General features: G+C 37.8%; 1 protein-coding gene across 7 annotated transcripts in view; it reads right to left on the minus strand.

The window, feature by feature from the left end:
- The window catches only part of LOC107136416 (amyloid beta precursor protein), a 239,009-nt gene that overhangs the window by 88,117 nt on the left and 123,518 nt on the right, over positions 1–27,374 (minus strand). For 2 of the 7 annotated variants that reach the window (XM_015478667.2, XM_015478666.2), the window contains exons 6-8: positions 21,527–21,729; positions 7,566–7,733; positions 5,328–5,384 (exon numbers count right to left, since the gene is read on the minus strand). In XM_015478667.2, coding sequence (XP_015334153.1) covers positions 5,328–5,384; positions 7,566–7,733; positions 21,527–21,729 — 428 coding nt within the window. The remainder of the gene's footprint in view (positions 1–5,327; positions 5,385–7,565; positions 7,734–21,526; positions 21,730–27,374) is intronic. The other 5 variants (XM_015478669.2, XM_015478668.2, XM_048803538.1 and 2 more) reach the window with 3 other exon arrangements.

Here is a 27,374-nt window from a genome sequence, read left to right on the forward strand (position 1 = left end):
AGTTTGTTATCCTTTTATATGACACCAGATTTTCTAATAAATAAATAAATAAAAAGGACAAAGACATTCTCCTGATAAGTCCTGGTATCACATTTTCTTTATAGCCAGTACAGTCAGAGTTGGCACGGAACACTATCAATACATCATGTGGACATAAGGTCATAAAAATGTAATCTCTGCTGTGTTTACTCTATTCTAGTTAAGCTACATTTCTTCCTTTCTTTTTTTTAATGTCTGTGGACACGTACTGAGGTGGGAATTTTGTCAAATATGTGAAATGAATGTGGCTTTATTATTATCTACATTCTTTATTTAGTACAAGCCAACAACATTTAAAAGTCATCTCAAGTCTGACTCTAAAAAACATGTGTGAAGTAACAGCAATGACAAATGGCTTCTAGAGTGTCTTAACCATAAGTTATTGTTTCTTGTCAGTGTGTTGGAAGCTTTAGTGATCCTCATAAAGAAACGACTGTCGTATCGTATCTGTTCAACACTCAATGGATGAGTTCACAAAGTCCAAATCTTCCATATCATCCACTTTCACAGAAACTGTAGCAGTCAAACCAGAAGGAAATTTCACCTCTACAGCAGTCTTAAGGATAAAAGCAATTTCATTTTATTCCAGCCTCTACAAGCATCTGTCCCTACAGGTATATATTTTGCTTTGCATTGTTATTTAATTGCATTGCATACCGGAGTCTCATCTCAGCAATAAAACTATCAAGTTGTAGACAGCAGAATGTTTGGATTACTTTGCTGTTCTCTCTCAAAATGCCTGGCTTAGCACTGGCACATCCTGAGTTCAAAAGCAACCGCTGTATTAAATGGGGGGTTGGCCTGCTGGCTGCTGTTTCAAAAATTATGCTTTATGGGAACAACCCAGTCACGTCAGTTCATTTATTTATTTTCTGTGGCTGTTTTCATGCTGCAACTACAGAGTCAAGTAGCTGCAGCAGAGACTGCCTGACCTGCAAAGTTTAAAATATTTACTAGCAGGCCTTTTAATAGCAAAGGTTTGCCAATCTCTCTAATGAAAACTATCCACTCACCTTTAGAGAGTGAATGAAGGGAAAGCACATATATAATGAGTTTCCTTATTTCCTTTTACTATTCAAAATAAAGTGTTCTTAAAAAAAAAAAAACAGCTGGTTTGGTAAGCAATTCAATCCTCTTCCATCTTGGAGTTGCTTACTATTATAGCCTTGAAGGAAGCTTTTTATTTTTTAATCTAAGCACTTCTGGATATCAAAGATTTGGCTCTCCATACTGGTCAATCTGGTAGATTTCCTTGGCACTGGTGTGGCATGTAATTTAATATATTACCACATCTTTTAGTAATTGTTTTTAATAATGTTTGATGGTTTTTTTTAAAAAAAACCTCACAGTTCCATTAGTATTACAGAATGGGCTATTTCACAATTCAAAGGAAACGGATCATGATTAAGAACAAGAGTTCAATTCTGGCCAAAGACCACATGGCCAAGGCATTAAAGTAGGACACAGTTAAGACAGGCTGCAGTGACTGGTGACACTGGGGTTAAAGCTGTCCCTTCCTTGCAAAGGCTACACAGGGAGTGACCTACAGTTTACAGATCCTGGGCTTCTGCAGCAACAGGCTAAGAACCTAGGGGTGGGAGTTTGGCCTGATCTGATAGACTCCAATTCTTTTTATATCCTCTGGAAGTGCACTAGACTATTCTATGGTATCTGGATTGCTTTGAGGTGATGACAAATTCACCTTTCCCCTTCCTCAATCCTGTATGGGGAAAGAACTCCACCTCTGCCATAAACATGAGCCTAAGGTCATAAACACGATCCCAAGGCACAAGTAAGCAGTGCAGCAAGCATACAGGGCATCTCCACAGATGCATGTTTTCTAGCATAGGCTTAGAGAGAAAATGGTGAATAGTGTACTTCTAGCCTAGGGTTTCTGTTCATGCTCTGCTCACATTAAGATAGAAAAACAATGAGACCTCACATCTTAGTCAGAATAGCAATAGCCATACCTCCCTTTTCTCACCAGTATTGAGAGCTAGGATAATGGCCTAACAAATTTAATTTCATAGATATCTGTGGAGAATTGGAGGCCACTGACATCTTTACAATCCAACAGCCTCCCTTTGGTAGTACACATACCTGTTTATAGCCTACTTATATTTCTGGGTCAGAGATGGAAAAAAAAATAATAGTCTAGAACAGTAGTTCTCCACCAAGGGAGATTTTGTCACCTACCTGCCTCAGGCATATTTAGCAATGTCTGGAGACATTTTTAGTTATTGCAGCTTGATAATGGCATATGGGGACTGGGACCAGGGGTGCTGTTAAATATCCTACATGCACAGGACACTCACAGCAATGAATTATCCAGACCAAAGTGTCAATCATGATGAGGCTTGGAAATTCCGGTCTGGATATTATCTGCATCACATGTCAGCAAAAAATGAAGGAGCCAGAGATAGGTCACCTTTTGGCCAGATCCCCACAGGGCAATCAACTGACTAAAAAATGACATAATAATCTTTGTGAGATTCAATGCTATTAAGGATTGATCTGTTTGCCTTTTGAGAAGCAATCTGAAGGGACCAATACTAGAAGAGATGATCATAACTTAAAATTTAAACATAGTAAAAAATACATAATAATTCTCTTTATAAACTGCATCATACAGACTGAATACAGAACTTCCTACTGTCCTTGACTCAAAGAGGCAGATATCAAATTAATATTGGAAAACTAAATCTCACAAGATTCTTTAACCCAAATGGACAGGATTTCTTTAAAGGATTTAAGTCCATATGCTTATAAGTAAAATAATAGCTCTCAGTCTCGTGTCTCTATCTCTTTTATATTTGTGATTTCAACACTTACTTATGAGAACAACAAAAAACCCAAAGCAAATCTGTGTTCCTAAAATTGCAATACTTTTCAAAATCGTTTTTTTTTTGACAAAAAAATTAAAATCTACAAATGCCCGATTACAGTAATAAGAAGTCTTGACAGGAAAATTATTACATTTATAATGTAGACCCATCATACACTTTTTCCATTAAGTATAATCTCACACCGGTTCAACTGAAGAGCTTTTCCTGCCTCGTTTTCACATTTAGTTTTTGACTAGAAGCAGCTCAAGACTGAGCAACCTGTAAAACCAATCACCTCTTGCAGAGATGTTGTCCAATTAGCCCACGCTGGTGAAGGGGCAAAGTCTAAGCCCAAGTTGCCCAACAGAACCAGCGTGGTCACCGTCCAGTTCAGTTCACTTTCTCTGAATCAAGTCTGCTATCTACATTTGACCTTTACATGACCGTGGCTTTTTCAATTCAAATGTGCAGCTTTGCTATAAATAAGACTGCCTAGCTGCACAGCCTATAAATAACTATAAATTATATGGTTTCTCCTGTCTGTTTGCACTAGCACTGCAGAACCCTTCACTTGCTGTGATTGAAGAGGCTCCATAGGTAGTCATGAAAATATAACCGACAAAATCACTTCATCCTCCTAGAATGGAAGGTGTCAGGATCCTACAGACAGTGTAAGTAGATGGAGAAAATAACTGGGGAAGAGAAAACTACAAAAGAGACTTTCAATATCTGGAAGAGTGGACGAAAATGGAGTCATTATGTATACTTCATGAAAATAAATGAATCAAATGATGATGTTCATTTCTATCAGTTCATTAAAATGAAAAATACCATTCTTTTATATGCTAAAACGATATAAAATGAAACTTCAGGGTAAAATCACCTTTATTTTAAAAAAGAGTGGGAAATGCTTATAATTTACTGGTGCATGCTATCTATAATCATGGCATTTAGGATAAAATGTTAATATTCTTCATCCTCTTTTTGTTATTTTCTGCATTCTTAAAATGTCCTTTCTGAACCTCAGATGTAATTGTCTAACCTAGAAAACAATGTCAGAACCAAATGCTTAGCCATTTGGTATGGAGCACAGCCAAAACGTTGTTTTGGTTTCAAACCTTGTCCTCCCATGTTTGATGGCTCTACATAAGTCACTAAGCATTTTAAGTCTCATTTTATCATATGTACAAAGGAAATGAAGAAAATGTCCATGAAGTGGCCCAGAGAAACACAAATAATCTGTGAAAAAACTTGGCACACTGCAACATGCCATGCAAATCAAAATATTATCAATAATACAGTGTAATATTGGGAGATTTCTTTCTAGTCCTTCTATGTCTACCTACTTGCCAGATTTTTAGTGTTCTTACAGAAAAAAAAAAATGTTTTTATTTCCACAACAGTATAGAAATAGGTTTACCATGTAGGAAAAACTATATCCTTCAAAAGTTATATACTATCTGAGCCAATATGAATACCTTATGGAAGCCACTGGAAACTTTTATAGTTTAGGATAAAATCTTTTGCAAAGTATATAATTCTCTATCTATAATTTCTCTTTTTAAAGAAATAATTGGTTCCATCAGTTTTGAGGCTAGGATTTTGTTTTTCCAGGATAATGTTAATAAAGATAATTTTAATTAAAAAATATCTAAGTCACAACTGAAATCATGTCTCGTGGCAAATCAAGGGTCAACAGTATATATCATGCCTGACCTTGAGCTGGCTAAATCTATTGCTGGATATAATCCAAATTTGAAAATAAGTACTGGTGTATTTGACGTCACATTTTTAAACCAAGTTAGACTGACATGACAACTAAAATAATCAGAAAATACAAGATACTGTAAGATGCCCAGTGGTTGGCTACAACAACATTCCTTCATAGGAAACTCTTTTTCTACCTCTTAAAATCATAAGTGAAGCACCTCTGACCCACCACTGTGCATTCTGGAACAAGAGGAAGCAATGGTCCTGAAATCTGTGTGACCTTTCACCTCCTAGGTTGTCTTATCACATATATCATTGGAACGTAGGTGCACAAATTAGTCTGTGTGTTATGATTAATAAATATTAGACATTTTGGGAGAAAACAAGTTATTAATGGATGTGATCTCTTATTAAATCACAGCATCATGGCAGCTTTTAGGAAATAAAAGTGATGCCAAGTTGAACACGATAATAATGTTGCATATATGATATTTAACTGAACAGCACTAAACAGAAAGGAAGTTGATCAAATAGAATTAGCTTTGGTCCAGGCTCTCAGCCTGACATCTGAAGTTGTCTGCCAAAACAAGTGGTTTTGAAATCACAAGCAAGGCAATGGGAACACACACTTTATTAAAAGACAGTGTTCAAGAAACACAAACCCATGCAAAGAAGGTGGTGGTGCTGCAGGTATGATCCAGCCATGCAATGCTCTCCTCCCTCGCCCCTCCCCACAAGTGAACAACAACATACTTTTAACAGGATCTTGGGGGAGAGGTTCCCGAGTAGTCTTGAATAAACTTTGGGACACTATGGAAAAAAGAGAACATAACTAAAAACAAAAACAGAAACATGGGAAGGATGGCTAAAACTCACTCACACGATTCCACTGGCCCAAAGCAAAACAAACAAAAATAACATTAAATTAAAAGCAAAAAACTAAACAAGGAATCTAAGTAAACATATAAATAAATGTATGATCTATTTTCACCAGAGATGAACATCTGAGGATGCTGGACATTTTGTCTCTGATAGGACATCCAAGTATCTATGAGTGGACTTCTAGACATCCAAGTATCTATGAGAGGACTTCTTGCTTCTATTCTACTTTCCTTAGTGCCAAGTATCACTAATTCCCTACTATTTGTTTCTCATAGCATCTCCATTCATTGGGCAGCTTTTGATAAGGGCTATTCTCCCTCTGTACCTGTCTGTCCATGTAACTGACCTTTAGCCCCTTGCTTTTTTTTTTTTTTTTTTTTACAGAGATAGAGATAGAATCCAGAGGGTGGTGCATTCTAGGTAAGTGCTGCTCTGTTGAGCTCCATCCCCAGTTCTGCCATTTCTTTCTTGATACTTTTTCTGTAGCCCACTCCCTCTAAGTACTGTTTGCCCTGCTCAATATATCACCTTTGGGAAAGTCTACACTTTGCAAATCTCTCAGGAAAGTGTGTGCTTTCCAGGGCATCTCCCACCAACTTGTGGTGTCAACTGCCTCTATTCCAGCCTACAGTGAAAGGGTATGGGGAGGGCCAACGGGGAAGGTTAATTCAAATTCTTAATGCAAATTCATCACTGCTAATAATTAAAACAAACTTCTTCATTTACATATATACATTTTATATTTATATATTTAGATTTATTTTCCAGACTGGTTAATATAGGAGTCCAGAAAATAAATTTCCTTAGGGAAAGGAAGAAAAAGTTGGAAACTTGCCAGGAAATCTCACCCAGCAGCTAAAGCATAAGAATCACTGTAACAAAAGCCCTTTGTTTCAAAGGCTCCAGGCAACAGAATCCCCCATTGTGCTCCAAATTACCTGACCTAATTAACTCCTTTGTTTGAAACTGGAGAAGAGAGTCTTTTGAGCTAGAAGCTGCAATCATCCAATCAGAGAGGAGAAAAGGGGGTTTGGGTTACTAGTTTCTCCACCTGTTCTTACAAAGGGTTGAAGAAGAACCACATCACAGGCCAGAAGATCAACAGGAACTTTCCCTAAGATCTCAGGTAAAATACTGGGCTCCTTCACAAGGGAAGGTCTTCATGGTGCATGCCCTTTTGTTGTTTTGCTTAATCCTATGATCTGGCTGGAAAATAATTTCTATAATTCCCAGGAATTCCAGGCAGGAAATGGTGGTTGCCACCCTTACAAAACAGGGGAATAAATGCAGGACTCTCCCCCAAAACAAACACAATTATTGAATTTCAACATGATTTTTAACTTCTTCCGGTCAATGAACAAAAATAACCCCTCCCTCCCGTTCGGGAGTCCACCTTGCACTTAAGTCATCATGATCTCATATATTTATTCCCCAGAGTTTTTGAAAATTATATTCTGAGCTTTATGTCTTTGAAAGTTTCTAATGTTAAGAGTTTTCTTCTGTTTCCAAGAAAAGGAATGAATACTGGACATTGCAAATGCCTGCATGCTGAGCCCAGGTTACCAGGGCCACTTCTGCCCTTGGTCATCTGAAGTGCACAAGCTCCATTCAATCACACTCCTTGGCCACCACACCAGGCAAACATGCTGTGAAACAATTCAAAGGCGGTCATCACATCAGTACATCTTGTCGAGGCAAATGAAGCTTCCCACTTCCAGGGGCAGACTATCTTTGCACACGCAGTGCACATGCATAAACACGGACACACGGACAGAGACATACAGGTGAGTATGCATTTGCAGAGAAGGCCACTCCAGCTCCGTTTTAAAGAGAAGCACTTGAAAATCCCTCCAGATTGCAAGACGAATCTACTACAGATAGAACAAGAACACATCCAAGGCCATGCTTAATAATTATTAGAGATAGACAAGAGATGTGCTCATGATTGAACATACTGCAGAGACTGGGCAATTAGAGAACTGACAGAAATGTGTTAGTGGTAGCAACAGGCCCATTCCCAAAGAACCAAGAAAATCAATCTGTTACAAAGAGCAGAGTCAGTGGCGAGAAAGGCAAAAGGTGGCCGGGCTGGAGGAGGGGTCCACTTACTGACGCTGCCACACACGGCCAGGCAGTACTCTTCAGAGTCAAAGTTGTTCCTGTTGCCGCCACATCCGCCGTAAAAGAAGGGGGCGCACTTCCCTTCAGTAACATCAAAGTACCAGCGGGAGATCATTGCTCGGCAGGGCCCGGTCTCGGCTTGTTCAGAGCACACCTCTAATCAGAGGAGATGTGGAACCACATTTAGCATGAAAAGGCATGTCGCTGTTCCCCTACACACGCTTTACTCATGCATTCATCCTCCCTGTGTGACATGGACCAGGTGTCCTAGGCTGCCTCTACCCAACAGTAACTGGGGTATTTGAAATGGCAGGGAGCTCTCATCTGGGTTGTTGTCTAGGGCTCAGTAGTAACAGAAAGATTTAGGCCAGAAGTGAAAAGATCTTTGAGTTGCTTTTAGGTGTATATTAAATTCTCCATTATAAAAAAATAAATTTCTGGGGCTGGGGTTGTGGCTCAATGGTAAAGCGCTTGCCTAGCATATGTGAGGCACTGGATTCGATCCTCAGCACCACATAAAAATAAAATAAAGATTATTGTGTCCACCTACAACTAAAACAAATATTTAAAAAATAAAAATTTTAAAAATAAACTTCTCTTTTAAAACAATTTTGATGTTTTGAACAGGATGCAAAATTTTAAGCTCTCACAAACAATCTGACTTTGTTTCCTCTATAAATGACTAACTTCACTTGGGTATAAATTTAATTACACATATTTTGGAATATTTTCCAGCCTCATCACCAATCATACCTGAAAACATCTGTGATATCTGTAAATGTGACTTACAGTCAATTACATCAACTCTAAGACAATTTTTATTTGTGCATTCATCTTGACTAATGTTCCAAACCATAGAATACAGTCCACCAGCGCTAAGTTGTTAATACATACCATGCATTGTTTTACATTAAAATACATCTTACCTGTCCACTTGCCTTGCCACCCTCCCCAAGATTGGTTTCATAATCCCTGATTGACTCCAAGTGTAGAAATCCATTCAATTCATTTATAAGTTAATCATGATCACAAGTAGAACTCTATATCTCCCATGGATCCCAGTTTTGCTGGAGATAAAACAAGAGTCCTACTTTTCTCTCTGAGTTTGCTTCCTGCCATGCTGGCTTTTACCTAAGCACACACACATATCTTGTTTATTCTTGGTTTTACTAACATATCAGGGAAAAAAATACCCTTCTGAAAGGTAAAGCTATGGATAACCCAGAGCTTCCAATTTAGGAATACTCAACACACAGAGACAAAGACCCACAAAATCCATGAGAAAGCGACTTCAACTTCTACTTCACTTCCCTGTACATGCTGCTCTTTCAGCACATGCAATGACATGGTGGCAAAAGCTGAAGCTGTTAGCATCATGATGATGTCAACAGAAGGGACAGTCAGCCTGAGCACAGAAGGTGAGCTCCAAACACCATAGGGGTCCCATGTAATATATAACAGGCATCTAGGATGATTCTGGCTCTCTCAGATGGAAATATCTGACTTCAGGAACATGGAGCTCAATGTCAGGCACCAAGGTCATATATTCAGTGTTGCTCCTCTGAAAACCCATGGTCCCTAGGCTAGTCTTTAATTGGCTTTCTGTACCAAATTTTCCTGTAGGATAAAAATTGACTGACTTATTGATTCAAGGATTCCATTCACTTGACAATTTTATTTATCCCCCCAAGTCAAGGACTACCATTCTAATTTCTAAAGGGTAAATTAGTTTGGGGGGAGGGCTTTTCACCTCTGAGTTACTGACAGCAGCTTCAGGGCTGCAGAGCTGAAAGTCACGCCCACACGTGGGGCTTGCCAACCACAGCCACCAGTGGTCTCCGCCTCTGGGCCTGACCTTCTCTTCATCTAACAGACACCTTCGGGATGGCCTGGTCTCTGTTGCTGGATCTCTCTGGCTGTTCTGAACATATTCGTGTCACATTGCTTTTTCATGTTTCTAAGATGCAATGTGACTCATCATTAATCTCAGGCTGTGCTAATGCCAAGAAGGCCAAGAGACAATGGTGCCTCTTCAGCCTGCCTTGGGTTGAAGTGGCACAGGAGTTGCAAGCAGTGTGCAGCCACTGACACCAAAAAAGCACAGAATGGCCCTAAGACAGGAGCGCTGGCAGCAGAGTTCACTGTGTCCGAACCACTCAGGCCTGTTTTCACATTTTATTCCTCTTAGAGCACCAAATGCCTAATTTCTAATACTTGTCTCTCAAGGGCCCCACAGTGTACATCACAGCCCTGCAGGTGCAGGAAACTTATCTTCATGAGTTCTCTCATGTACTAAATAGAATTTTGGTGGGTGCACCTTAAGCATGAGATAAAAGAATGATGAAGACAGGAGACAGGAGACAGTCTATGACGGATATTTGCCCTGGTGTGCGGCCCAGTAATAGCTCCATACTTCTGATAAAAGGAAAATCTCCCAGCCTAGAGTTCAAATGACATTACAATAGAATATAATTTCCTATGCCACCATTGAAACATAATGATACATTCATTTTTATTTTTCTTCTGCCTCATTCTAAAATACCTATGAAGCCCTTTGTTATAGCTAATTTGAAGAAATCAGGCCAAATGAGCCCCCAAAGACAAGAAAAACCATTATTCAGAACTCAAAATCCATTTATTATGTTAAGTAAGTAAATAACTACATGATAAACCCACAACTTTTGCTGAAGCCTACAAATGACTCTCATCTAAAATTTCCCAGATTTTGGACTGACTCTCCTGATCTTGTTAGGACTGTTAGCACATCTGTCTTTCAAAGGTCTCAAAGAGTTTCACGACCTTGATGAAGTCCTTGTGAGCTGCCTGGAGACTGGCAACAATTCCATAAATACTTATATACACATTGTATTTGTGGTAATGTGGTAAGGAATGGGCAGAACAGCACAAGATGATCTCATGCCAAATACACAGGTATGAAGGAGCAGATGGGTATGGGGCTAAAGTGTTCCTGTGTCCCTTCCCAATCTCTAAAGTTCAACTGCTTCTGATCAAACCAGGGAGTTTTATGGACAGAATTAAGAATTGTAGATTCTGAGGTTATTAAAAAAAAGTCATGAAGCATAATTTTCTCCATATTCTGTAAGAATATGTACTTAATTAAATGTCATACACAGTAAAATATATATCTCATTTCCTCTAGTTAAAAATTCCTTATCTTGTGTTTTTCTCCAAATATTAAGTCAAATAAGGACAGAAAAATCTAAGACAAATACAGTTTGCCTTTGTAGTAAATCACTTCTTTCATCTAATAGTAAAATAAAAATAAAGAACATAAGTATTGAAATCCTCTACATACACTTATTTTGGATATTTCAAAAGTATGTGTTTATTATCTAATCATTCAGTCCATCAATAATGAAAAGAGCTGACCTCAATGTAATTTAAAACAACTTTACTTTAAAAAAAAATACTTTTAGTTGTACATGGACATAATACCTTTATTTTGTTTATTTATTTTTATATGGTGCTGGAGATTGAACCCAGTGCCTCACACGGGCTAGGCAAGAGCTCTACCACTGAGCCACAACCCCCGCACCCAACTTTACTTTTTTTAAGCTTGATTTCAGTCATTGCTACAACTCTAAACACTACTACATCCTGTGCCTATATTATTAGAATCAAACGTGTATTCTGTTGATGCTTAAGTAGATAAGTGTTTGATTTCTATAGATGAAAAAATTTAAAAGTCAATGCACTTTTTTTTTTTTTGGAGGGGATGATGTGTTTTTCTCAATGCTAGAACTTTTAATAGAAAAGAGCACTTATCATGCGCTTACGCATATTAGCAGGTAGTCATCAAAAAACAAGACTAGAAAATTATCAGAGCAACAAATGTTCAAGTATTTATTATCTAGGAATCACATTTTACTAAATAGAATCATATAAAATTAGGCAAGTAAGCATGAACTGAAGTCTTATGATAAATCGTACTCATGCTCCAAATATGGATTGAAATACCAACAAATGATACTAACAGCTGTGCATGGCAACTGACTCAGTACAAGATGATGGGTGCTTATTTGTCACGGAAGTCTCTAGAAGGTATCGTTAGTTGGCCAGGCTTTTTACCGAAATGTGTTAATTCTCTAAGGCTACCCAATACATCTGCCATTCTAATTATACCTGACCCAGTTCTCACGTCTCTCCAGGACGAAAGGTTATTTATAAAACGCCACCTGAAGGAGATTTACTTGTGAAGTCTTAGACTAATCAGAACTCCTGTGTTGTGATATTAACAGCCAGTGAAGGGTTCCTCTGTAATTTTCCTTCAACTTTGGTTTCCTGTTTGATGTAAGCACACACTTATTCTTTACTCATCTGCACAGCTAGTCTGAAATACAACACAGTATTAATAAGTTTGAAACCAGGCAAAAGGTATCATGTTCACTGTCAGAAAGTCAAAGGGAGGGCTTTTCCCATTAAATGAGAGGTAGAGTATGCTGGGAAATTGGCTTTCTCCAGCAAAATGAAAGATAAAACACTTGAGTCACAGCGTTTGCTGATTTCCACGGTATTTCAAGCTACCAATGGTTGTGGCTCATGAAGTGAAAGAAGTTCATGAATAATTAGTTTTCACAGGCTAGCATACCACTGAGGGCACAAATGCAACCAGGAACAATATTATATGTAGAGAGCCTAGAAGAGTCGTACATTTTTCTTGTTCTAGAGTTTAAATTTAAAGCAAAAACAAACAAAAAATTCCCGTGGGTAGATACCTTAGGGTTCTCTCACTCTGATTGATATTACTAATACCTCAAGAACAATACTACCATGGGTAAGGGAAGTTTCCATTTCAGAGTCTTATTCTCTGTCTCAGTGCCTCAAATCTGCAGAATATGAAGAGCAGAAGATGCTGCTAGAGGATTCTCCTCCAAGTACTGCCCAGGACCAGTACTGCCTGGACTCCCCTCCAACCCCATGAACTTAGAATTTGTGTTTTGCAAGAGCCTTTGGGTGACCTGAATGGATAAAAATTTGAGAGGAATAGTAATCCATGCTATCTTTTAAATGCAGTTGAAATATCAAAATTAGAGATACAAGATTCAATCACATTCCAAAAAGGCAAGAAGGGGAAAAATTAGTAAATGTTGTATAGGTTTTGGCTATGAAGTCCACATTTTTGTGGGAAACCAGAGATATGACAAAAAGTTAGTAGAGTCTTAAGATTCAAATATGTATCTCAAAAACTTGATTTTAACAAGTTATCTAGAAATATTTATTTTTTTTACTCTCAAGTTCTGTGTCTGAAGCACATTAAAATAGCTTCAATACTTTTGCCTCAGATCCCATACCAGGATATAATTCTCTTCCTCATATTTAAGTCTATGAAAACATCAGCTTCCTCAGAAATCTGAATTCCAGTGATATCATTCCCATAACATGCCAGAACATTAGAAATATCAAAGCTTTTATTTTATTTGGAAACAAGAATGAAAAAAAAAAAAAAAAAACAACTGGGATTAACACCAAGGGAGGATCACTGGACTTAGACTTCCTTATACTATTTCTTTGAAAAGAAAGGAGACTAATACAACCAGAGACTAATACAACTATATGTGTAATATGAATTATAATGCATTCCACTGTCATTTATTAAGAAAATTAATTTAAAAAAAAAGAAGAAAGGAGACTGGACACATCCACCTGATCATTCTCACTGGCCTCTGGTCACAGTTTCCAGTAGAAAAGCAGCAGCAGCTTGGCTGAGAACAACCATGTGCCCGTTACAACGTGGATGCTACTATCATTTGCTCTTTTATAACACTGTGCCAGGGGAGAAAGAATTTCTTTGGAAAGAATAAAAACCCAAACTGGGAAGAATAGCTTCCTCTTATTTCACTGCCTATATGGCGAATAAGCATGTGTCATATTTTAAGTCAACATTTTAGGCAGCTTTAACTGGACTGCATTATACATCTTATCTATCTTGTTTTCACCTAAGTATGTGTTTATCATATTTACTTTGGTGTACTTTTGTTTATTTGACTTATTCTTGTGGGATAGAATCTTTGGCTACATACCACGTGCTAAGCCCTGAGTCAGGAAGTACGGCTGAAATTAAGATGAGACACACACAGAACATTTCGGCACAGAACAGCATAGTGGAGCAAGGGCATTTTTCTGTTCTCATAACTCAAAACTGGATATCATGCGGATCTCGACACCAGGGGATTGCAATTGAAAAGGCTCTACTCTATCCCTTCCCATGGGACATTTTTGGTTGTCACAATTGGGGGGCGTACTACTGGCCTCTAGTGGGTATAGGCCAGGGATGCTGCTAAACATCTTATAACGCACAGAACAAAGAATTACCTGGCCCAAAATACCAATAGTGCTAAAGCTGAGAAAGCCTGATACCACCCAAGCAAACCCCAGAAAGATCTGTGTTGCTTTTTAATAATTTTGCCCACGAAGGATACTGTGCAGCAGTCACCAACACCCCAGAAATACTGGGTAACAAATGGTAGTACATTTCCAGAATGGAAAGAATGAGAACTGGCTAGCAAAGCCTTTCTTTGTTTATGTCATGAAACAGCAAGAACTTAATCATAGGCAAGCAACGTGACACTTCTGTCCAAAGTCTCTGACTTTTAAATTCTGTCTCAGAAACGATATCTGATGAGAACATATATAAGAGATAACGCCACCCTCATAAACACTGAAACACTCTTAGGCTATAAAATAGAGTGTGCCTTTTAACATTTCTTCCTCCCTAAATTCTCCTTCTCTTAATTTTTAAAAATTGGGCTGCTATCTCCAAGGCTGAGGGGATTTCTCCAACATGATTTTTTTCTTCTTCTTCTTCTTTAATTTTATGAGAGCTTTACAGCTATACACAGTAGTTGGGTTCAAACGTGATTTTTCTGTGAGATTCACTCAGCCTTGTCTCCTTTTCACTTTCCAGTCTTCAATAATACAATCACAAAAGGTTAGACATGTCAGCAGAGATGGCTGGAAATCGAAGATGAGTTTTTAGGAGGGCAAAATGGTTGAAGGCTGGGAGAAGTAGGTATGTGTTTAGGCTGTTTATATACCTGCTTTTAAAATTCCTGAAACTCAAATTTTTCTACAAGGGAACTAAAGATTTTCCTAAAAACCCACAGCTTTGTTACCTGTCCAAGGAATCTAAGCCCAAACTCAGCTGGACATACAAATTACCTAAGAAGGTACTATGGAAATGTATGCATGTTTACATGAACTACTCTCTAATTTGCTGGGTTTCTTTTTTTTAGGTTTGATTTTTGTATTCTTAATTACTAACTCTTGAGTAGATTCATACAATTGAGTATGAGGCAAATGCATGCGTGTGTGTGTGTGTGTGTGTGTGTGTGTATGAAAACAACTAATCTGGGGAAAAACTGGCATTCTTTTAAGATCTGGTTTCTGGCCTTCAACTGAAATGAACTGAAGTTTTGTTTGTTTTTTAAATAAATTTAGATATAATTGTATTCAAATACTGTTAGAATAAGCTAACAAATTAAAACCATGCAGAAATGAAAGGTGAAAAATGATTGAGCATGACCAGCCATGAAAAACTAAAAGCAAAACAAAGTTCACAAATTTTCTTTATGGTAATGTGGATCTTCATGAGTATGTGTATCCTCTGTGTCTCTTGCGTAGCTTTGCTTCTCAGTCTCCCATTTGAAGCAACCTAATTATCAGAGTGGGCTTTCTAGATGACGTCCATTAAACCACATTGAATAATGCTCTGCTCCACGTTGTATGTAGTAAAACTCATATCACACACTGGGAAATCAATGGCTGACATGCCCCAGGGCACAAAATAACAGGCTGCCACCTGTCACATAGGTGGTCAGTGCACTGATACCATTCTCCTGACACACAAAAAGATGGAACATCATGGTCAAGAAATGTGAGTGCATCCTATTTGCCTTAGTCAAAATGGGAGGTAAAGGTCTAAGGCTTTCTCTAAAAGAAGGTGCAATTATTCTCTGGCCCTAATCCCAAACACTTCTTGGAGCATTTTTTTTTTTTTTTTTTTTACCCCCAGCATGCCACTACTGAAGTTTCCAACTCAAGTGTGGTAGTTCATTTTCACATCCACAGCAGGTTAAGCTCATAGTTAACTCCAAATTTTGTGAAACGTTCAATATGAATGATAAGCAAGAATCCCTTTAATGAATCATAGGTACCTGAATCATGTCCATTGCAAATACATAAGAATGGAGACATGAGGATTATGCCACACTTTGTTTTACGTCTCAGATCAATGCAAGCGGCCCTGATAGATTTATAATGCTTGCTGGATTCTTTCTATTTGATGCTCCATCAACTGTTAAATTCTTTTCTTCCTTCACAATCACTCAAATGCCAATATTTCCACGGTGCCTTAAGCAAAATCTTCTTTTCCTAGGCTAAGTACTTTCCTTACTCCATCCATGCTGCAAAACTTCTTTCCCATCCAGGTTGAACAGATGCATTCTTTTCAAGGAGTGGTGCTGAAGCAAACTGAGCTGGCCACCTCATTCACGTCCTGCTGTCTGCAGCAACAAGTGTGATGCCTGTACCTAGTAGCACCCCATCAATGTTGGCAGGATGTACGGCAATAAGGCATGGTGCTTCTCCCAGATTAACAGTCACCAGAAGGAGAACAACAATAATTTCATTTTGCCAAGGTCATTCTCTAACCCAAGGGAAGCAACATCTATAACAAATATTTTGGCTTCACCACTAGAGGAGACAGTCACCTATGTCAGCGTCTCCATCTGTCCATTTAATAGAAAAATTTCCACAAGGTTTAAAAGACCTGCAAGAAATAAAAGTCTACCTGGAAATGTGGTAGCACTTAATACTACCTTGTTCAATACTACCTGGACATAAAATTTAACTACAGATACTTTAATATGTGACATATATTCACAAAAAATGTTTTAAGCCAGAAACCAAGCGTAAGTTGCTTTTTAACTGTAATAATGTTGTCTAAAAAATCAGTTCTGTTATATCAATAGATGACAGTCATATTACATTTATTCTTTTTATAATTAAAAAAGTCAGTTTGATGGCTTCCCTTTAACATTCTTAATTTGCAGGAAACATTAGTTCTCTAATGTTCAGAACACATTAGAGGATTTGAATGATGATTATAACCACAACATTCCTGGCAGTTGAGGTTAACTGAGCTCTGTCTATCAGGACCTGTGCTATATGTTTATCACGTATCACTTCATTTAACTCTCAAAAAGTAGCTAAATATCAGATAGGTATTACTAATTCCCATTTTACAGAGAGAAGCCATGGGGATTAAAGCTTATTTGATGTATACAAATTTACATTTGGTAGCTATAGATGAGATTTGTATCTTGGCAGCCTTTGCTCACAAAAGAAACTTAACAGTTACTAGAAATTTCTCCTTACAGTTACTAGTCATTACTGAATGTACTGGGCATTATGGTCAATGCTTCACATAGATTATCTAGTTGTTCTCACAAGGCACACGTAAAGTAACATTAGCACCCATACTCTACCTGTGAAAAACAAATTATTTAATTGGCCCAACGTCATAAATTATTAAAAATTCTCTTTAAACATTACACTTGTCTGCCCCTGACCACAAAAACAAAACAACTTCCTGAAGGAAACTAACTTGATATGGTAGCATCTTCTTAGGGATAATATCAGGGGTTAGCAAACATTTTCTGGAAAGGCATGTTTGGAGCTTTACAGGGTCTGTAATTTCTCTTACAACTGCAATTCTGCTTTTATAGCATGAACAAGCCATAGGCAATATGCAAATAAATGGGATTGGATGATTATTTATATACAATTTTCTAAATTTCTAGACATGCTCAGTGTGGAAAAGATAATAAGATAAATGCATGCCTGTAGCAAAGCAATAAGCACTTACAAAGGAACACAGGTTAAACTGACTGGGGTGTATTTATAAAGAAAAGTGAAGTAAAAGCATAATTTGAGAATTAGTGCAGCAGAAATGCCCTGGAGCACCGGGCCCAAATCCTGCCTTCACCACTTATTGGTTAGATGACTGCGTAATTAAAAAAAAACTTTTTCAGGCCTTATGTTGGATGTAAAATTTCGACCACACAGAAAAGTAAAAATTGTTAAAGATGGAACTGCTGCCTTGAAGGGCAAGGAGAGGGCAATCCTAAAATTTTCTGTCTACAATAAAGGATTTCAACTTGGGCCCACCACAATTGCTCTGCTGTACCCCCATCATACCTTCTACTCAAGGAAGCACCCAGCTGAGAGGAAGGGCACAAAGAATGCTTGCTGAAGAAATCAACATAGGGTAAAAAGCAGAGTTGCCCTGGATGGACAAAACCGGCTAGGTCAAATCAAAGATAACATCACTTATTATAATTCTAACACCTAATCAGAAATTCACAGCTCAATCAGAAATTACCCAGACGTCTCTTCTCCAAACACAGAAAAATTAGGAGCAAGTGTCTATCTGTGTTACGGTTTTATTTAACTTGGTAATGGCTATTCTACTAGATCAATATCCCACTTTTTCTTAATTACCAAAGATAACAAGAAACTTGAAAGCCAAATGGGTTTTGCAATAATGTGCTTACTTTCAATGCATTTCTCCTTTGAAATCAGAAACACAGAATAGACCTCTCACACTTTGGTATCACTGATGCTCACACAGCATGGCTGAAAATTTTATGACCAGGCTGAAATGTCTTCTATTTTTATTTCCTCTGTTTCTTCCAAATGTTAATGGGTCACAAAAGTACTGTTTTTTTTTTTTTTTATGAAGCAGTTAAGGACTGGTGTTAGTAGCAATAGGTTGGTGATGATGAAACAATTTTCTTTGGGTTGTAAATCACAGTTTCCATCAGGGGCTGAAGCATTAACATTCAAAATGAGATTGCACGCCTCTTTCACTGTCTCTTCTTTGCAAGTCACTGTCAATGTTTGTTTTCAGCCTGCAGAAGCAGGCTACTTAGAGTTTTACATAGTGAGCAATCACCTATGGAGTGGCCATTGCTCTTGATTGGGGCAATTTTTACCTTCTGCTAACAATTTAATGCTACCATCTAAAACATTTATGTCTTCATTGGAACTAGCTGGGACTACAAAAAAACTCTCTCACGTGGATACAACATACCATAACATTAGGCCCTCTTTTCCAGAAAGATTTGCCTCTATTATATCTTTTGTCCACTTCAGGAGACTTTGAATGGGTGGATTCCTATTAAAAGTTTCTTTAATTTCTGGCATTAAGTGCCTTTAAAAGACAATAGCTTTCAGAAGGTTGCTTTTATGGCTCTTCTTGCAATCAATATTATTAACTAGTTATATTTTAAACTAGTTATTTTTTTTGGTTTCTTTTTTGTTTCTCTTACATTAAACCTTAAATCTAAAGATTTTTTTAAAAAATTCTTTTAACTGCCTTTGTCTTTCTGTAGAAAATACTAGGACATGTATGTTCTTCTATGTCCTGCTTTAATACCTAATAATTCTACACATAAAACTGAAAAGCAAATGACTAGACTAACTGAGAAGGTAACAAGACCACATGATCTCAAGAGAACTCTGCCTTCATGTGCAATATGAGCCCACGTTTATCTGGTAACCTCTCCCCTATTGCATAAATTAGGTCATTCCTTATCACCTGACACCTCAACAGCAGTTACATCAAATTCAAATCTCTCCATTGCCTACTTGAAAAATCCGCAGCACATTTAGTTCCTGAGTTAGTCCTTGGAAAATTAATCATCCCAGTTAATGCCTGTATTTGCCAGCCTGGCACTGAAGGCCTCCACATAACCTTATTTCCTCAAACTCTATTATGTAGGACATCTGCTCTAACTCAAACTAGACCAACCCAGGCTCCCAATCATGCCACATACCATCCCACAGCACCATATTAATTTGCTACTTCCTATTGATGCTAATGTGCTGAACAACAAAATCTACCAGCAGCATGTGCTTCTAGTCCTAGTTCCAATGCCATCTTTTCCATGGAACCTTCTTTGATCAATCTGTAGTTCTCTCTTGTCTTTGAAGGAGGCTCCATGTTCATATTTTTTATAAAACAGACTGAGTTTGTATTTCTTTGGCTTTGATTTCCTACTAGATTTTAGCACCCATGAAGGTCAGCCAGCTTGGGGGTGCTCATCATATGTTCCATGTGGCCTAGCAAAATGGCTTGTATCAAACAGGTGCTCATATGCTGAGGTTGAGTAAACAGACTTTAATTATTACATAAACAAGTACCTTGATGGACATCAAAAGAACTTCATCCCCACTGTCAATACTACCTACTATAATTTGTGATTACATATTGTTTAGGTTTGAAGAAGAGAAGTCCTGGAAAATCAGACTCTCCAGATGAAGAAATCAGAGCTAACAAGTTCATGTGATCAGATCTGGCACTGTTGGTCCCAGGAAGCATTTGAAAAATACTCAGGAAAAGGATGCCCAGCGAATTTCAAAAAAAGCATAGTTCAAATGAAATGTGCATTTATCTGCACATGCATTTATGTGCTAAAATGAATAAGAAACTCATTAAGTAGGGACTAATAACATGAATCAATCCATCTAGAACTATATGTTCTTTTTTTTTATAAAAGAATGCATAATATTTTAGTTGGATTTTGAACTAATTCTGAGTGTTCAATTCAGAATAATCTCAGGTATAAAAGCTACAAGGTAAAGAAATGTTAAGTGAAAGAAAGCAGAAACAAAAGAACATGTATTGTGTGATCCCACTTACATTAAATGTTCAGAAAAGGGTAAAACAATGGAGGCAGAAAGATTAGCCTTTGCTTGGGGCCAGAAATAAGTAGAGGAATCAACTGAGATATGGTATGAGGTAAATTATTGGGGTGATAAAATGTTCTGAGTTTGGATTATGGAGATGGTTAAACCATTTGGTAAATATTAAAGTCACTGAATTATACGCTTAAAATGAGTGGGTATGTAAATCATTTTAAAATGCAACATAAGGGAAGGCAATGCTAACAGTGATAATTAGGAACCTACTCAGGCAGAGAAAGTAGCCCATTTTAAGCTCTAATACAACAAAAGAACCAAAATAATTACACCTTCATAAAAAGTGAGAGGAAGCCTGACAATGTTGTAACTTTTGTGGAAAAACTTTGAAAATATTTGCAATACACTCAAATTCAATCAATCCATATTTCTAAAATCTAATTCTAGAACCTTCAAGCAATCTGACCCCCCAATTTACCAGTTGCTACAATAGTTGTTTGTTTAATGGAAAGCAAATACTTGTTTTTGTCTCACGGAGACAAGAAGGAAGTCTTTTTGTTCCTCAACAGGAACATTAACAGAAAAACAAAGTCTAAGATACTAGCATCTACTTCTTGAAGAAGAGATTGTCATGATCCCCAGTTAAACAACTTACATGTAACAAAATTCATCCAAGTTAAATTTTGAGGCATTAATAATGTGACACTTGCCAGATCTTTATTTAAATCTCATAACTACTGATGGAACAAAGGTTTTTTTGTTTGTTTGTTTTTTAACTTTCTATAAACCTAGCACTCTGTAGGCTAACTGAATCGAGTCCAGTTCTTACAATCATGGAGCTCACAGTCTCAGTGGTAAGCAACAGACAACAGCATGCAAACAAAGTACCAACTGCTAGGGCAACAGCTAGGAGGTTGAATGCTTAGTGTTTGTCAAATGAGATGATCTAGAACAAGGCACAGAATAGACTGTATAATCAGGAAATCCTATTACTTGAAATTAGCTGTTGAACTGCTTGCTAAACCAAAAGTAGAAAAAAAAAATTAACAAGTTTCACAAGAAGCTGGGTTATTTGTTATCCAAAAAAAACACTATTATTTTTTGGGTGGCGAAGGCAGTGTCAATAGGGTAGACTGAAATTTCAAAACTCTGGTATGATACTTTCTTATATCCCAAGAAATTAAAAAAGCAAATGAACAAACATAAAGAAGCCAACAGTGGATTACCTCGGACCACCTCTTCCACGGACTCTGTGGTGGTAGTGGTGGTGGTGGCAATGCTGGTGGTCCTCTCTGTGGCCTCTTCATAGGGTTCCTCAGCCTCCTCCTCTCCCTCATCACCATCTTCCACATCCTCGTCATCATCGGCTTCTTCTTCCTCAACATCAGCCACTTCCTCCTCCTCTGCTACTTCCACTACTTTGTCTTCACTGCAAGAACAAATAGAAACCCTTCATTGTGATAGTGAATTAAACAAATTTCAGGAAAAGAAACAACAAGAACAACCAGGAACTTTGGCAATTCCAGAGGGAACATGGCATTGAAGAAAAATACACAAAGCTTGAAGCCAGCAGGTCTGAGCATAGATTCTAGCTCAGTAAGTGGCAAAGTGTTTTTCACTTGGACTTAGCATAGCTCTTCTTAGTTTACACGGTTGCAAAAAGAGGAAGCCATGATTCCAATTCTACGACATTTTGCAAAAGGCAAAATTGTGAAGACAGTGAAGAGCTCAGCAGGGCTTGAGGGGATGGGGGAAGAGCAGAGAAGGCAGAGCATGAAGGCTGCTGAGGCTGTGGAACTATTTTGTATGCTACAGCAGCAGGGGCATGTGGCATTATGTATTTGTCAAAACCCACAAACGTGCAACACAAACGTGAACACCAGTGTAAAATATGAAAACTTGGTTCATAATTATCTATCAGTATTGGTTCAAATGTGTCACACTAAGGCAAAATGTTAAGGATTAGAGGAAACTGTGGGGGTGGGGAACCTAAAAGCAGTCAGAGAGCCTTCATACCGTCCATTCAAATTCTCTATAAACTTAAAACTGTTCTGAAAAATAGTCTATACAAAAAAAGTGGTTTCAAAACTAAGCTTAGTGTGTTAAAGGAATTATCATTCATAACATCTATGAAAGAAACATACAGCACCTGCAATAGAATTAGATACTCAATGAGCACAGGTCAAAGAGCTATTGAAAGTTGACATTGGAAAGATGAAGAAAAAAATAGACTTAAATAAATCTGTAACACCCCGTGGCCAGGGATGCCTACTGAAATTATTTAGTTTGAGCTCCCTACTTTAATTGCTTATGATTTTGCAGAATATCAATATTTCATCAGTTCTCGAATTTTAGCAAGTACCAGCATTACCTTAAAGACTTATTAAAAATAACCAGATGCCCATCACTTCCAGAGCTTCTGAATCAGTGGATCTGGGATGAGTCCTGAGAATCTGGGTTTCTGATAAGTTTCCAGCTGATATTGATGCTATGTATCAAGGGAACAACAACATTCTTAGAAACTTCAAACAAGCAATACCAAGAATGATGGCAAAAGATAATCAGCAACTCAAAGTAAGAGTTGGAAGAAGATCAGAATAATACTTATGACATTAAATATCTATGCACTGACGCACAAATGGTAAGAAATCACCAAGAATAAATGGCAAAAAAGGGACACATATGAAAGAAAATTTAAAAGGCCTATTAAGAACACCCTCACCCCCCCAACCCTCACGAATATGTGTGTGCTTCTGCAGTCCTGGTTGAGAACATTTGAAAGGAGATAAAGAAAGATGGGAACAGAAGTGTAAGATAGGGAGAGTCTATCACATACCCCCTGGCAGGCAGGAAAGAGGCCGTTGATTAGAGCACAAAATCAATTCAGGTAAAAAACCTGGATGTGGAGGAGATTTCCATGTCCCAGAGTATCTGCTGCAGGTCTATTTGAGAAGCACCATCTTAATAGAATTAGCAGTTGCTCTGTTGTTATATGAATGCCATGTCCCCCAACCCCTCAAGAAAAAAAGAAAGCAAAGGGGAATTATTGCCCCAGAGTCCATTCTGGCCAACAAGGAGCTCACTATCAGGGTAAGTGAGGAACTGGGGTGACTGTACCAACCTGTCATGAAGCCTTGAAATACAGCGTTATGGAGGAAATTTGATTTCAAACATGTCAGAGGGGGAGAACAGTATGATGCCACCCATGGTCCAGGATGACAGAAAGGAAGAAGGTCCCAGGAGCAGAAAGGCTTTCAAAATTCAGCATATGACAGGACAGCTACAAGAAATTTTGCTGAGATATACGGAGATGAATACAACACTAGATGGAATTCTCTGATTGCTTCAGAATTGAAAGGATTTTTTAAGACAAGTTGTAGAAAGACATGTAAGACCCTCTCAGAATATGTGAGATTACAAATAATGCAAGCATAAAGGATTTCTATACAAGTCCTATGAAAATGTATGTGACTCCTCAAATGGATATTTTTCTAACTCTGATTAAATATGATGCAAGGATAATGAATGATCACATCCAAAAAGGTTTGAAGCATTTGGCTATGGAATAAAAAGCAACTTTTTAAGCAGAATAATTTAATTGTGTGTTAATACAGAGAAAATCCTGATCAGTTCGTTTCACATTTCCACAAGACCATGAAGAAATACATGAGAAGAAGAAGAGAAAACATGGGCATTGACAACCAGATGGTATAAAGATTCAGCTGCTTAGAGCTAAATGGGGCAAAACAACTGATTCCTTGATTGCCCACACAAACATTTCTGCACAAGAGTCTATTCCTTAAGGTGACATTTCAAAAACATACTAAACTTAACAGTTGCTTGTCTGGCTCAAACTTCACTTAGAGTCCTGTTTCCTCGTTCTTCTGCAGAATCCCAATGTTGTGCTACTAGCAAGTGAAATAAAGATGACCTGAAGCACACCATCAGTCAGCTTACCGTGTTTGGTCTCTTCATTGAATCAAAATTATATGCACAATACTGTTGAGTTCTCCAACTTAGGTGGAAAATTCAAGTAAAGCAAGAGAGAAAAATTAAATTAACCCAGTATTCTCTTTAAACCATGAACTTTGCACATGATCTTGAGTCATCACTGGAAGTAACAATGTCCAAGTATACAATCCAGGCCTGAGATAGCAAGCACTGTGTTCCCAGCGGGGATGGGGAAAACATGACCCTGGACACCTCCAGGTGCCTCCCAGCCTTCTCTGTTATTATGGAATGTCACTCTTAAAGCTCCAAGCTGGAAAAAATGCCTATGAAAACAGCTGTTTAAAGTGATCTGCATTCTGGAATGAGTCTAGCCATGAAAAAAAGTGAATTACACGCCCATCAGCCATTACTGCATCTGCCTGCACAATTTACTGGCATAATAACAAGGAGCAGAGATACATAACAGTTCCACTGGCTGAGGAATTAAATTACTTGGCCTAAGAGAACTTGGGTCCAGCCTTATTACCATAGCTTTGATTTCTGGAATTAAATTTAGATGTTCATGAATTCAATGATCTATCCGAACACTGTTTAAAGCAGTAGCACACAACTGTGTTTTAATGATGCTGTTTCTTCCCCAAGAATTCCAAACATGCCAACATTCCAACTTCTAATTACACTTTGTATGGGTAGCAGGAAACAGTGAAAGGAAAAAAAAAATCACTTTAACACCATCACTTCAAATGCCAGACAGTTGTTATGTGATGTGACTCAGGTGAGCCAGTTTTGAAAGCTGATCTCAGTGTAAGGAAACTCAGAGGGATTGGTTTATAGAAATGTCTAAGCACCACAGAGAAATTTCTCATGAACAACCAAATAAACTCACAACAAAACAGCCTCTTGATAACATGGCCAAATATTCATATCACATCCATGAACTTTTAAAGGCTGTCAACTTGCAGCAGATGGCTTTTACAGGTTTTTAATACTAATGCTGAGACATGCTTCTACAGAATGGAGAAATTATCTGAAAATGCTGACCATCCCAGGAGTCTCAGTGTAATAAGAAGGTCAAAAAAACATCGGTATGAGGAAATAAATCACTGATGATAAAATTTTACATGACAGCATGCAAGATTTTTACTTGGGTGAAGGATAAACTGTATAACAAAGGTGAATCTCCTTTTATTTCTGAGTAGGCTGACCTTGATATAATCTACTTGCAATTGCCTTCTGATAGTCCTTTTATGTAGAATGATTTATATACCAGTTTTAATTCCTTCTTATTAAAGAATGCAAAATAATTCACCATTCACATTTGTTGAAAAAGCCATAGGACCTTCCAGAAAAGACAAAATTATAAAGTCAGTAGAAAGATCAGTGACTGCCCAGGGTTAAGGGGAAGGGCGAAATGACTGCTCAAGAACTCAGGGATTTTAGGGATGAACTATTCTATATAATACTGACAGGCGGATGCGTGAACCCTAATATTAACTATGGACTCCCAGTGACTGACAGGGAATATCAATGTAGATTCATCGAATGTAATAAATGTACCCTTCTGGTGGGCACGTTGATAATAGGGGAGGCAGGGGTACATGGGACATTTCTTTACCTCCTGCCCAATTTTGTTCTGAACCTAAAACTTTGCTCCTCAAAGTTTTAAAAAACTTAAATAAAAACTTTTAAAAAGCTCCATTTATTCCTTCATAGTCTCTGTTAAGACTGACATTTTTTCTTGCTGTTGTAGGACAAACACAGGAAACGACAGAGGGGAAGCACTGATTCCCATGGTCATGTGGGCGTGAGCAATCATGAGACCTAGACTTCTGTATTGTCGGATGAAAGAAAAAAAAAAAAAACAATGTCAGTTCCCCAAATCCAACAACCAAGTTGGGGGAAGGCCATAAGGGGCCTGTCAACAGGAAGTAGCTCACACCAGTGTAAACTGCTAAGGAGCCAAAAAAAGGGGGTTCTTGGGGAGTCTCCCATAGTCAGGAATAGCGAGAAAACGAAGCAAATTTGTTTTTACAAAGATAAACAGATGTTTCTCGCTGCTCTGCATCAGCTCTTAGGACTGCCAGTTTTCCAAAGCTGGGTCACACAGTTTGTTCCAAAGGAAAAGCACTTTCTGAAAGTATTGCTGTTAAAGTAGGAAGATCTGAAGTGCAGAAAATGTGAGAAAATGTAAAAGAAAGGAAGTTGGTTGTCTGAGGTTCCCAGGAAATGTTTCCAGAGGGGGAGGGCTAAAGAAGAAACCCAATGCTCCAGCCTCAAGGCCACTTTAAAAGTCAGACTCAAGAGGACACATCTTCTCAGAGGATTTGTGTAAACTAAGAAAACGGTAAACTTCTGGGAGGTAAACTCAGGGGAGTCATCATGGGAGGAGGGAGCTGGGCTCGGAGAGGACAATGGGAGGATTCTGGGGGTCCTCCACTGAGTCATGTTGAATTTTTGAAAGTCCCCAAGCCACATTATTTGTGTTGTGTGACCTTCTCTTCATGCATTTTAAAGGTCAGTTAAAAGGTGTACAAGGGAGAGGATTCTCTGCTAGAGTAATGTTTCACCTTTCTCTTAGTAAATACTCACATAGATTGTTCTAGAGTAAGAGCTCTTAACTGGTAACATTATGATTTTCACCATTTACAGGCACATGATGAACTGAAGGCAAAAATAAATAAAAGATTATGGTGTTATGTATTTCTCTAAAATCTATATAGAGATTCTTTTGTTGTGGTCTTAGTAACTTGGCTTAATACATTAAATAATATATCTTCTAAACTCATTACTTCAGTATTTCAGATATTTTGTAAATAAGTTTTCTATTTGAAGGGTTCAATCCATCGTGTTTTTATGACTACTACAAAAAGTTTTCCTCCTTTTAATGCTATAGGATTAGAATCTCTATGCATTGATAATACCATCTAAAAACTGATCCTATAAATTTCTCTTCAGAAATCCCTAGTACTATTATACAGTACCGTGACCTTGCTTTCAGTGGCTTAGCTAGCTACCTGTGGTCAAATATAGTCTGAAAATATTAATTGGGAAATTTCAGATACAAGTAATTCATAGGCTTAAGCTAATTTTTATTATAGAACCTTCCTAAAACTACTCTAGTTT

The sequence above is a fragment of the Marmota marmota genome, unplaced genomic scaffold (assembly GCF_001458135.2).
Source record: "Marmota marmota marmota unplaced genomic scaffold, marMar, whole genome shotgun sequence".
NCBI lineage: Eukaryota > Metazoa > Chordata > Mammalia > Rodentia > Sciuridae > Marmota > Marmota marmota.